Source organism: Blennius ocellaris, assembly GCF_963422515.1.
Source record: "Blennius ocellaris genome assembly, chromosome: 12".
In the NCBI taxonomy this organism is placed as follows: domain Eukaryota; kingdom Metazoa; phylum Chordata; class Actinopteri; order Blenniiformes; family Blenniidae; genus Blennius; species Blennius ocellaris.
In genome coordinates this window covers 18,003,306-18,015,707 of record NC_137661.1, presented here as the reverse complement: position 1 = coordinate 18,015,707, position 12,402 = coordinate 18,003,306, and the positions used below count along the sequence as shown (strand labels likewise).

Here is a 12,402-nt window from a genome sequence, read left to right as displayed (position 1 = left end):
ATCTCGTCGCTTCTTTGTCGTCGTGTGGATCGCTCCGCGCGGATGTTGCACACCGGGGCCAGAGGGCTACATCCGCCAAGAAAACAGGCCGCCGCGCGCCGACGTTGAAGACACCGTGACAGGAAGCCCGCGCGCATTGACTTCAGAATAAAGGCGAGATTCAAAGGGGTGGGGGGGGGGGGGGGGGGGGGGGGGTGACACCCTCTACTTTGAAGGTTCAAACTTTATCATTAGATTCTACACATGAAAAATCACGATGGATTATGTTCTTCTTTTTTGTAATTCCCAACTGTTTCATTTTGGTAAAAAAAAAAAAAAAAATCCAAAATTGTGGGTAATTGGTTTAACTAATCAATCCATAACAATCATTCCAAATTAAATCTTTTTTTTTTTTTTAACTGAACATTCAGAAGTGAAAGTTCAAACATTTTGTAATTTTTCAACAATCCTCTCCTCAACAAAATACAGTGGAGACATTTGCAGAATCCCCGTCTTCTATGAGCAGCTCGGCTATTGGATGGATGTTGTGGCATACAGAAACACTTTATGTAATCAGTGCAACAAATCTAAAGCCTTCAGTATTTCACAAAATCATCTTCACTTCCTTTGACGCTCCATTTACGACCGTGTCTCTGGTGTTTCCGCTCAGGTTTCACGACTCGCTGCTACTGTAAAAGTGTGAAGCCCTGTGAATGAATTACAAACCGCAGTTGCTCTCATGCGGAACTGTAGTTAATGTTTTATTTGAGATTTCTGCACTATGCAAGGTCTTCCCATTGTAGAAAGGACCCTCAGGCATGTTTGATGCCACTGCTTCATTCACTTGTCTTCATGAAACTCTACATATTTATACTTTCAAAAAGCAAAGTAGCAGGCAAATGGGAAGCTATAGAATCAAAATGACTAATAATGAGTCTCATCAACATGCATGAATTCAATATGTTATACCTTGAAATAAACTCTTTATCACAGTGTTTTAGAGACATTTCAATTAATACATTGAAATACACACCAGAGCCACTAGAGAGCCCCCCAAGACCTCAGGTAAATATTAAATCATACATTTATTCTGTTGTGTTTTACTTTCGATATTTTACTTTATTTAGTCTCTTTTAAACCTCACTCTGTTGTTTGTCTTTTGTTTTTTGTTTTTCTTTGATTTGGTAACACCTGTACACAGTCTGACATTTGTGAATAGCTACAATGTTAAATTATTTTACTAACGAACTACAAACTGTAACTCATGTTACATTGCTTGATTCCATTGTGAGACTTCAGGCCTTCAGTGGAAGGCGGGATTCTCGCTCCCCTGCCCCCCTTGTGATTGTCTCTTGTCCTTGGCAGCAGGAACAGATAAGGGCCACAGGTGGCGAGTTAGATGGGAACTCCACTGTGTTGTCTGTGTCTTGTTGAAGTAAAGTTTATCTGCCTGACAGAAACGCCCCCAGAAGAAGCTTGAATAAGCTCATCAGGTGAAGACCCAGTGTTCTGCGGCAGTTGATAAAATCTTTTTTTTTTTTTTTTTTCAGCTTGCAACTTACTTCTCTGAGGAGGCCTGCTTCTCATCTTTGTTTTCACTAGTTTTCATGGTCAGACTCTTGGTTTGTTACACAGTTGATAAGGTTTTGTGTCAGGAATGTAAAGCAGGCCAGCTGGTGGCATATCAGAGAGTGCTGGTTCTGTCTATAGGATTTCCTTCTTCATATATCAGAATAATCAGGGGTTTAAAGCTGTTTGACAGTTTATGTCCACGGCCTTCTTGCTTCTTGGTGTTGTTTTTGCGATCAAGTGCCTTTACATTTGCTTCCTCCAAGTCAATGTGTGAAATATACACCTTCACAAATCTGACTGCAGTTCCTATCTCGGGTCCAATGTCTGTTTTACACTAGAAGTTATGAGGTGCCCATTAAAAATCCTGATGTCAATTTCCAGGACCAAGACTAGAAGACACAATCCTTTGTGATAGACTTGGAGAAATCTATTTTAATGAAGTTATGCACATTTTTAAAATGATGATTCTGCAAAAACTAAGGGTTTTGATCAGTTCTGTTTCCGCCTGCATCCAAATGTACTCCAAAATTTTATACTTTTTTACAATTTCAGTAAACAACAGACACTCAAGACAAGCAATCAACATAAAGCAACAGTACCATCAAGCAATTGAGCTTATTTGTTGATGAATACTTTTTGTAAACTATTATTGTCAGCATATAAAAGTACCCGCTATAAGTAAATATAAGGTGGCAACTTGTAAAAACAAAATAGATAATATAATTTTATAGATTTACAGTACGTCTTTCAGCATATTTGAGTTTGAGAATTCACACTTGGCTTTGGAATGTATTACTTATAAATTACAAACTAGCTTTTTCAGCCATAAACTGCTGCTGTTGGAGGATTCTCTAAAAAAAGGTGTTTTTCCTTTTCACTCTCATGCATGTTGTTCATGAGGGATTGCTGAGGTTTTCTTTTGTATTCTATTTGAATGGAAGTCCCCAATCACAAATACTCACATTCCATGTAATCAAGAACCATTGTTGGTATTTATTTCAAGTGTGTCATTTACTCACAGGTAGGTATTTATACCATGTAATATATTTGCTTGACTATGGACACAACTTGAAGGAATTGTCAAACATTTTGATTGTTTGGATTCTTTTCTCTAAAATATTTAGTTTGATATTCATATTTGCCAACAAAACAAATGGATATCATATAATGACTATATACTCTTGGGAAATTAGCTTTGAACATTGATTTTTTTTTTTTTAAGTCTAAAGAGAAGAGTACTTTCTACTTTTAAATGTTTATTAATGGTTAAATCTTTGATATGAATCATTTCCCTTGAGTATGATTGACTATGGTGATTCTGAAACAGAGCAGCTGAAAGACAAAAACAAAGAAGGAGACACCATTCCATCTCTGGTTGGCTAAGTAATGCAATAAAAATAAAACTGAATTTAAAGAAAGAATGAAAGAATAATGAGAATATCCACTAAGTTGCATGTTGTTAAATACGTGGATAATTGTATTTTCCCCCTGTCCAGAGCTTTGTTGTTACAGAACTTTACATTAATTACTACTTCCTGGGGTTTTGAAGGGATGGGTTAGATGCTGAGCAAATAAACAGACGAAATCTCACGTGATCAAAAATAATGCTGTCCTGCGTCTTCTTCAATGTTTATATTAACTGTGATACATTTCAACAGTAGTGCTTAACTTGTAATTGAATACAGTTGGAACTGTGGCACAGTATTTTCAGTTGATCCATTTTCAGAAGTATAGATGATCCAGGAAGTGTGTCAAAACTGAATAGTTTAATTTTTTTGTTTCAACTTTTAGTGTTCAATCTCGATGTCAAAATAAAAGGTTTTGATCAATATTTTTCACATTTCAGACTGGAAACAGGCTACGTAGCATAAGTTTCATATACTTTAGAGTTTGTGAAAGAAATGTGTCCTGAACATTGTGAGTATGCAAATAGCACCGAATTTCAATACAGTTTTTCAAAAAGTAAATAATGTGTGAAGTCGCTTTTTAAAAAGAGAACACGGTGCTCCTAAATGTTAATCAATGGATAACTCGGTGTGTAAATTTAAAACTTTGAGTTTTTATTAACAGGACTACAACTTGGAGAAAAGTACAATTTCCACAATGAAGCAGAAGTTGTATTTACGGTAAGTACAAATGTTTTCCAATGAATAAACGTCAAAGACAAGACATCAAATATCCAGGAAAGACGTCCGATATGCCAATAAAGTATACCCCCTGCTTTTTAGGAGGTTGGCCAAAACTTTATTCATACGAATCCTTTATTTTCAAAGTTTTTTTTTAACCATTATTTTTTGGGGGCTTTTGTTTTTGTTTTGTTTTGTTGTTTTTTTTTTAAACCGGAAACGAGCGACACTTTGTTGAACTTTACGCTCCGGGCTCTCGCCCACCATTGTTAACCTATTTAGTGGAGGGGGGGGGCATAATTTAACGAGGGTACCTGTAAAGAGGGGACACTGACCGATGTGACACATGTTGTGAAGTAAATACATTCACTCGCTGCTTTACAAAGAACAACTACAACAACAACGAAAATGTCCTAAGTTTTGCGTCAGCTCCGTGAAACCGGAGAGCCGTCTCTCACCACAATGCCCACCGTTGTCACTGCGCTGCAGCCGGCTTTTTTTTAAATATTATTATTTATTTATTTATTTTTAAATCAATGAACGTAATCCATCTGATCGATCAAACACACGCGATCGGCCATGCGTTTCACGGAGCCCTCGTGCACGCATGAGTACAATGCAGGGGATATTAAATCTACTTTGCATGGCTGGTAGGAAAACGAAAAAAAAAAAAAAAAGGTCGAAACAGCGCACGGTCGTCGCAAATATCGCCTATTGGATGAAATCAACATTCGCTGCGAACAAGAGGAAGGTTACACGCGACGCACGGCAGAAAATAAATGTACACAAAGAGCACACGGTCGCTGTAGATTAGTACATTGTTGACTGCAAAGACTGCGACCCCAGCGAAATGTATCTGCCCGGCCGATGATAAAACATTACTTTACAATTGATCGGGAAAACGACACATCTGGCGCCTGACGCCACAAAAGACACATCGCCGGTGGTTTCATTGTCCTTTAGATGGTGTACTTACTCGTTTTTATCCATCTTGAAGACACTATCTCGATTTCTCTCTCTCGCTCGTTCTCGCAATGTTAAATCCCTTCTCCCCTCTCCTCTTTCAGTCCCCTCCCCCTCCAATGTTACAAATGAAAGACATTATCCACGAAAATTTCGCAGATAACACGAGCACAATGTCCGGTTCAGACTCCACGCCGTCCCTCGCTGCCTCACTTCAAATGGGTTCTTGATCTGCCTCATGAAACTGGGACATTTTTTTAAAAACAATTATTATACAACTTTATGCAGTGGAGTTAATTTTTTATTAAAAAAATAAAAAAATAAATAAAAAAATACATCTAATCTTTTTTTCCACGCAAAAGTTTAATTATATTCATTTGTTACAATATTACTGCAAACATGCAATTGATGTGCAGGTGGATTTTATATGTATTTTTATTAGCTTAAATAAGGTTTGAAAAACAAACTTTTCAATGTTTTTTCTTTTGAAACACACAGACACACACATATATATATATATAAAAAAGAAAGCATCTCACCAACAGAATAACTGGCACACACACAGATGTAAATTAAAATATTTATTGACATATCACAATACTGGGTCAAGAACAGAATTTATATAGTGCATCCCGGCTTCCGAAACTCCCAACAAGCCCTCAGTGACTGACAGTGGAGACAGGCCATCCCATGTTAAGCGTGCGCTGAGTAAGCAATCCACCCACGAGCCCATTCCCAAGCTCTGGTCCTGTAGGCAGACACATGGCCCGTTTCATTAGCACAGCGAACACAAACACGACTTGTCAGAATGTGGCATTAGTCCTGTCTGAGGCTGGAAACGTCTTTCTGAGGAGACATGGGGAGGATTTCTGACATGACGACATCTACTGAAGGGTTCAGGAGGGTGGTGGTGAAAGTGTTGGAGGACAGTTTGAGAATAGACTGTTGGCTGCAAAATAAACGTGTATAATAAAAACAGAGTTTGGGAATGCTGTTTTACATCAAATAAAATAAAATATGTGTGATTTTTGTTAAACTGCAGGCAGAATATGAATAGTCACATTCCATGATATCGTCAAATCTCAGACTTCAATTCCTCTGCTCCATTTCTTTATAGAGTTATTGCAACTTTACTGTAGATTACAATTTCAAGAAGTCCTGAAACCTTTAGGAATAAATGTTTTTGAACTTTTCAATACTAATTCTCTATTCAATGAGCCGTTACACCGACTAAATTTCTCTTCAAAAACTAATCGGATTCAGATTGTCTGGACCAGATGGAAACCTGAGTGTGACCTTGCAGTTTCTCTCTTCAGTCTATAATCATCGTTGTTTGGCCCGGAGAGAGGGTGTTTGAAGTTCTCAAAGTTTTGCATGAGTTTGGCTCCAGCAGATGCTTCAGCAGTTTCACTGTTGTTGTGACTTAAATTTGCATTTAACTTTATCAAAAGGTACACAGGTTTAACAACTGACCTTTGGTTAAGCCCCGCCCCCGAACGCAAACGAACCAATAGCATTCAAATACCAACATTCTCAGCTCTGTAGAGCAGCAGTTGTTGTTGTTTTCTGGAATGATTAAATCATTCAAGATGCAAACATGGTCAACCGATGTGCATGGGGCTAGGACAACATGCAATAGCGATACGAGGAATTTATAGAGGATAAACGACGGAGTTTATGTCGTCCTATCTCCAAAAACCCAAACAGAAGATGGACAAATCCTCCTGTGGATGAGGGGCCTCGCCAAAGGTCAGTTCAACTGAACACAGCAAGACAAAGGAGAAGACTGAAAATACAACATCGTAGACTCACATTTTTAGGGTTGAGTTCACTCATCCTTTTTAAACTTTTTATTAATGTACGGCACGTAGTCGAGAATTAATCGCCAGTCCGTGAAGTGGACGAGCGCCACGCCGCCAAGTACGCCCCATGTCGCCAGATTTGGTACCCTAGACAGGAGAAAACATTCAGCTCTGATGAACATTGTATACGTCACATGACACTTCAATTGGGTCCCACAATTCTTATGAACTTTGATTAATGACGCATACATAAGTTTCATAGTAAAGAACGAACAGCGATAATGGGCAACTTTATAATGACAAGTTTTTATTGAAGAAAAGAGTAGTCTCAATAAAAAAAAAAGAAATCGCTATTTATGTTAAAAAAAATACTGGCGACTACTTCAGTTACTGTGTGTAGGAAGTTTAGTAAAAGAAAAACTCAAAACCAAATCATCTGAATGAAACCACTAACGGATCAGCCACCAGTCCGTCTTGTAAAATCACATATTACCACAAGATGGTGCAGTGAGTCACTCGACTGCACTGAACCCAATTATAGGAGACGAAGCACCAAGAATGAGGGCTGCAGTTCTCCAGGAAATATTTTAACCCTGTGAATAGTGACTCCTTACTGCCACCCAGCGGACAAAAGTGACATTACACAAATCTTACCCGATAGTATAAATAATTATCTATTGTCAGGAATGAAAGACAAACACTCTGCAGCTGTATTTGATTTGTTGATTGGTTTATATTGTTTTCTTTCTGAAAGCATCTAATCTAACACTGCATAAAGCACACTGTAAACCCATCTACCCATCTTCTATAATGTTATATCTCATTTAATGGGGTTGTTAGGTGCTGTACCAGATACTATGTCCCCATGTCTATCACCAGATACACACAGAAAACACACACAGGAGAACTGGGAGAAAATTCCAACATACACAAGGAAAACATCATTATGAGGCATAGAAATGTAGCATTTTTATATAATCCAAACAATTTAACTTATTTGACTAACTGAAGATGTTGATAACAATATTTGGGATGTCTTATATGTGAAGACAAATTACAAAAAGTAATCCTTTACTGTAGTAGCATTATTATATTGTTTGTATTTACAATGTGATGATCCACTACAGGATTTCCATCCATCCATCTTATATCCCACTTATCCAGTTCAAGGTTGTGTGGTGCTGGAGCTGATCCCAGCCTACCTACTGGGATTATACACGAAAAACGTTTTTTAAACAAGGACACAGCTGGGGATTGAACCTTTAGACATCGTTTAGACTCTGGAATGAGCTGCCTATCAACATCAGGCAGGCTTCCTCGCTCCCTGTTTTCAAATCCCTTTTAAAAACCCACTTTTATTCTTTGGCTTTTAGTACACCTTGATTTATTTTCATCTTGTTTGATATCATATAACTTGTAGTAAGCTTGTTTGTTTGTTTGTTTTACATGTTTTCTATGTTTTATGCCTTGTCTCTTCTGTGCTTTTGAATTAACTTTTGAATTATTTTATTTATTTTATTTGATGTTTTTGATGTACAGCACTTTGGTTACCTTTTGGTTTTTTAAATGTGCTTTATAAATAAAGCTTGATTGATTGATTGATCATTAAATCTGAATGTTTTATATTGTGAAAATTGTTCATTTCAGAGCAATGAAAACTTTTAATTTAAAAACTGATCACTGTCGATGATGAGCTCAGTGACATCAAGCATCTGTTAAATAATAATAATAATAAAAAAAGGTTTTTAACCAAAAGTTCAATATCACAAAAAAGAACATCAAAACTTTAGTAGTTAGGTTGAAATGTAATTCTTATGTTTTTAAATTGCTCAGCACAACACTGAACCTATCCAGTAAAACATGGGAATCCACAATGGGATCATCGTGCCCATGTGGACATTGTCAGCTTTCACCTGCATGTTTTTTTGTGAACCATCACAAACAAAAAACTTTGATCAATCCCCACTCCCATTAAATTGGATTAGCCAGATATCAGGAAGATGAATGGAGAAACTAAGCAAAGAATTGGCGTTTGAAAAGCACGAACGAGCAGTCCAACATGTATTGATGCATCTCCTATAACATTTAACACATTATCGTTTGAAACACAAAACTAGGGAAATATAGGAGTTACTGACGATTACATTCCGATTTACTGCATTATATAAATATCTTCCATATTGCTCTCAGCTAAAACACGAGAGATGCAATGAGAACACAAGGCTTGCGAGCTGTGGGGCATGATGTATTGGGAATAGTAATGTACATTTTGTGTATGAGAATGTCCTGTTCATTCGCCCACCTTACGAGGATCGCACCATCAACGTCGTCGCATACACGTATGACATCATTACACATAATACCAAGGTGTACATGTAGTAAAACGTCCAGATAAGCCTTTAACATTGTGTTTGTACTGATATTTTGACCTTCGAGCTGCTGTAACGTGGATTTCTACCAATCTTTACGTGTCCTGACACTGAATTTGATACAGACGAGTAAATTGGTAAACATAGGCTCGATGGTGAAATGACTAGATGTCGGGTCTAGACTGGCGTTTGTAGTGTGATTGGTAAACAGAAAACACAGTAAACATGCGAGCTAATGTTAGCCTGTTAGCTTGACGGGTCACCAGAAGGACACGGGCACGTTCATGACAGAAACTGTCGCGAGTTTCTCGAAACTTCTCTCCTCCACCTCCTATTGACTCAACTCACCACGCCCTCAGAACAGTGATGTACTTGGCTCCGACGAACTTATTTAAAATTTTCTGCACCATGCTGACCTTCTTCCTCTCCCTCCAAACGCTTTCGTGTTTGATGGCTGTTTGAGGACCCCGCGCTGGCCGCCGCTATTGCCTGTTTAAAAATATCCACTGGGTCGTCTGCTTCTGCGCGGGGTCGTTTCAGGCCACATTATTTTAAAGGTCTGCGTTTGGCACACGGCGTGGTTCTAAACAATCTGTGTACATCTTGTCCCTTCGGTAAACATGTTGACTTTATGAAATCAACAGCTTTGGCCGGTGCTTTTAATTTGATGTGGTGCCATCCCTTTATCACACCAGGCCGACTGAAATGCAATTAATTGAAAAACATGAACAAATCCATTTTCCGAACTACAATAAACCCTTTATTACAATGGTTTCCTTTATTTTCCTTTTTATGTATACAATATTCAAAAGCCAGACATTGGAAAAGGTATAATCTGTTATTAAAAATGGCACATTTATTGCTACATTACTGTTATATACAGGACAGTTCTCAACTATATATATTTATATTTATATATATGTGTGAGAGAGAGAGAGAGAGAGAGAGAGAGAGAGAGAGAGAGAGAGAGAGAGAAAGACAGATAGAGACAGAAAGCGATAGAGATTGAGTGAGGCACCCCGAGGACTTGCGTGTTCTCACTCCCAAGATGTCAATCTCTGTACCTGTGAATGTATTTAACACTCAATAGTCTCACCCCCTTTGTTAGTTCAACAAAGACATGACAAATTTATTAAAAGCAGATTTTAAATCATCGCTTTCTTTCATAAGAAGTCCAAGCCCGTCAGCTGAAAACTTTACATGCTCCTGCTGTGATCTGGGTTGTTTATCAGCACATTTCAAAAAGTGTCTCAGTCTAAGACTTGTCTGAAGAACTTGAGCTCCCCAAACCGCATAATTTGAATGTGTGGCTTGCAGGCTAATGAGATGGTCATTGAATACTAAAATGACAGTCAACATACCCTCTTCAAAAAAAAAAAAAAAAAAAAAAAAAAAAAAAAAAAAAATACAGCAATAATCTTGCTGAATTTGGAAGCGTAAATAGAACTGGAAATGCAACTTAAAACAAATCAGAACTTCTCGCAAAAATGCCACCGTCAACACCACCAAATAGCTGGTGGTGTGAAGGTTAGGGTGTGAAACTGCCACCAAATATACTGAAAGTCACTGCAGCAAAGGGCTTGCACTCTGATGTACAGATTTTTTTTTTTTTTTTTTTTAATGCTCCAAGTCATTAGAGGTTCCAGCTGCTTGGGGAAAATAAAACTCACTCCCTACTATGAAACTGAAGCATACTGAAATACGTCTGTGTGCATCAAAGGCAAGACAATCAGAGCCAAAAGTAGCACCTCTTGAACCCCATCATGTCAAGTATTTAATAGCAATACAGGGAAGATAGAAAACTCACGACCTGGACCCATGACATGACCTTAACTACAACAGCAGTTGGACACTATAATCCAGTTGAATAATTAAGAAATAAAGGAATAAAAACTTAACAAGATCTAAGTAACATTTATTTATTTAACTAGATACACTGAAAGAAAATCTCTTTATACCATTTAAACTTCTTCCTGAAAATTGAAAAAAAAAAAAGAAAAAGAAAAGAAAGAAAAAAAAAAGAATTAGGAGAATGGAGGGTGGGGGAATGAACAAGTACCTCTTTAATCTCCATGATTAATGAAATGATATGGTTTACAAAAAAAAAAAAAAAAAAAAAAAAAACTGTCTTAAATGAAAATACAAGTTCAGGCACTGATAAGGTATCACTCTCCCATCATGACATCTTAAGTCTTGAGAATGAAAAGGCCACGCTATTGATTTGTATAGGTCTTTTTCTTCATCTCTTTTCCCATTTTGTGATTACATATTGTTGGTAAAAAGAAACCATTCACAACATGACATGACATGGGAATAACATCACAATAACACTGTTTTGTTCTCCACATTATCCATTACCTTACACCCAAACGTCTGCCGCTACGATAAATGTGCAGGAAAGAGTGAGCTGCACACGAGAGCCACTTGGTTGATAGCAGACGTAAGAAAAATAAAAAGGTGAAATGAAAACTAGTACACTGTATTGACAAATTTAAAAAACAAAAAACAAAACAGGAACACAACTTTGAAAATGAAGGCGATCCACATTTGTATGTTAGCTACATTCAAAAACCAGTTGCATAATTACTGATAGAGACAAAAAAATCCCTTCCAACATTTTTTTTTTTTTTCTTCGCCAGTGCCTCACGACTGAAGTCAAAGCACGTCAGTGTGACGGTGGCACCAAACTCTGTCCACATTAGCTCAAACGGTGAAGAAAGAACTGAAGTGGGTAGCTGATGATACGCCTTACAAATAAAAAAAACAAACTGGAATAAAAGAATACACCAAACGCTTTCAACATGTCATTCACCATCTGTTGACCCTTCTCCTCTCCGACATCCCAGTTTAATTTTGAAGTCATTTTTCCAACAATTCCATTTAAATGTCAAATATCCCCTCATACAGCTCGTCTACAATACACTCTAAACTTCAAACTAATATTGCCATTTATGTAAAAAATCTACAATGTATAGACTAACAAAAAATATAGATTTTTATATATATTTAATTTTGAAAAATGAAACAGAATAATGTATGCTGTGAATTTACACGTCACACTTCTCTTGGTAAGAAACGTGAGAACACACTTACTCAGGAGGAAGGTGAAGGGCTGTAATTCAGTGGGAATGCTCGTTTAGGAAAAGAAACCCCTCAGTTACAAAGCTCACGCGCTTCGACTACCAAGGGACTGATGAGATCCCTCCTTTAAAAAGGAACCCAGGTTAGATTTTTTTTTTTTTTTTCTTCTCTTTTTCAGATCATCAATTCAGGGAAGTCTGCTGGCACCGTCAGTAAATCTTTTTATTTTGTTTCGGAAGTTACCGCACAAAGCGGTGCCGATCGCTTAAGCAAGAGATTCAAATGGCTTTTTGTACAAGACTTTCAGGGACCAGAACGCAAAACAGGTCAACACTTAACGTCCAGCTTAAAATTGTACAACTGTGCTTTGTCTCGTCAGTGTACGCCTCGGTACAAAAAGCGGTACAAGAACCTGGATCTAAAACAAAAGGTCTACTGGAGTAATACTAGAATTCATGGTCAACAAACAGGAAGAACAGTTTTGTAGTTGACAGATTCTACTGCTTGGAT

General features: G+C 37.5%; 1 protein-coding gene across 1 annotated transcript; it reads right to left on the bottom strand.

Moving 5' to 3' along the window:
• Positions 1 to 5,208: 5,208 nt before the first annotated feature.
• uqcr11 (ubiquinol-cytochrome c reductase, complex III subunit XI) lies at positions 5,209 to 9,288 on the bottom strand. Its single transcript, XM_080505925.1, has 3 exons — positions 9,160 to 9,288; positions 6,453 to 6,589; positions 5,209 to 5,388 (listed from the first exon to the last, which is right to left on the bottom strand). Exons 1-2 carry the CDS (start codon positions 9,219 to 9,221, stop codon positions 6,469 to 6,471), a joined length of 183 nt encoding a protein of 60 aa, XP_080362051.1. The 5' UTR covers positions 9,222 to 9,288; the 3' UTR covers positions 5,209 to 5,388; positions 6,453 to 6,468.
• Positions 9,289 to 12,402: the final 3,114 nt, after the last annotated feature.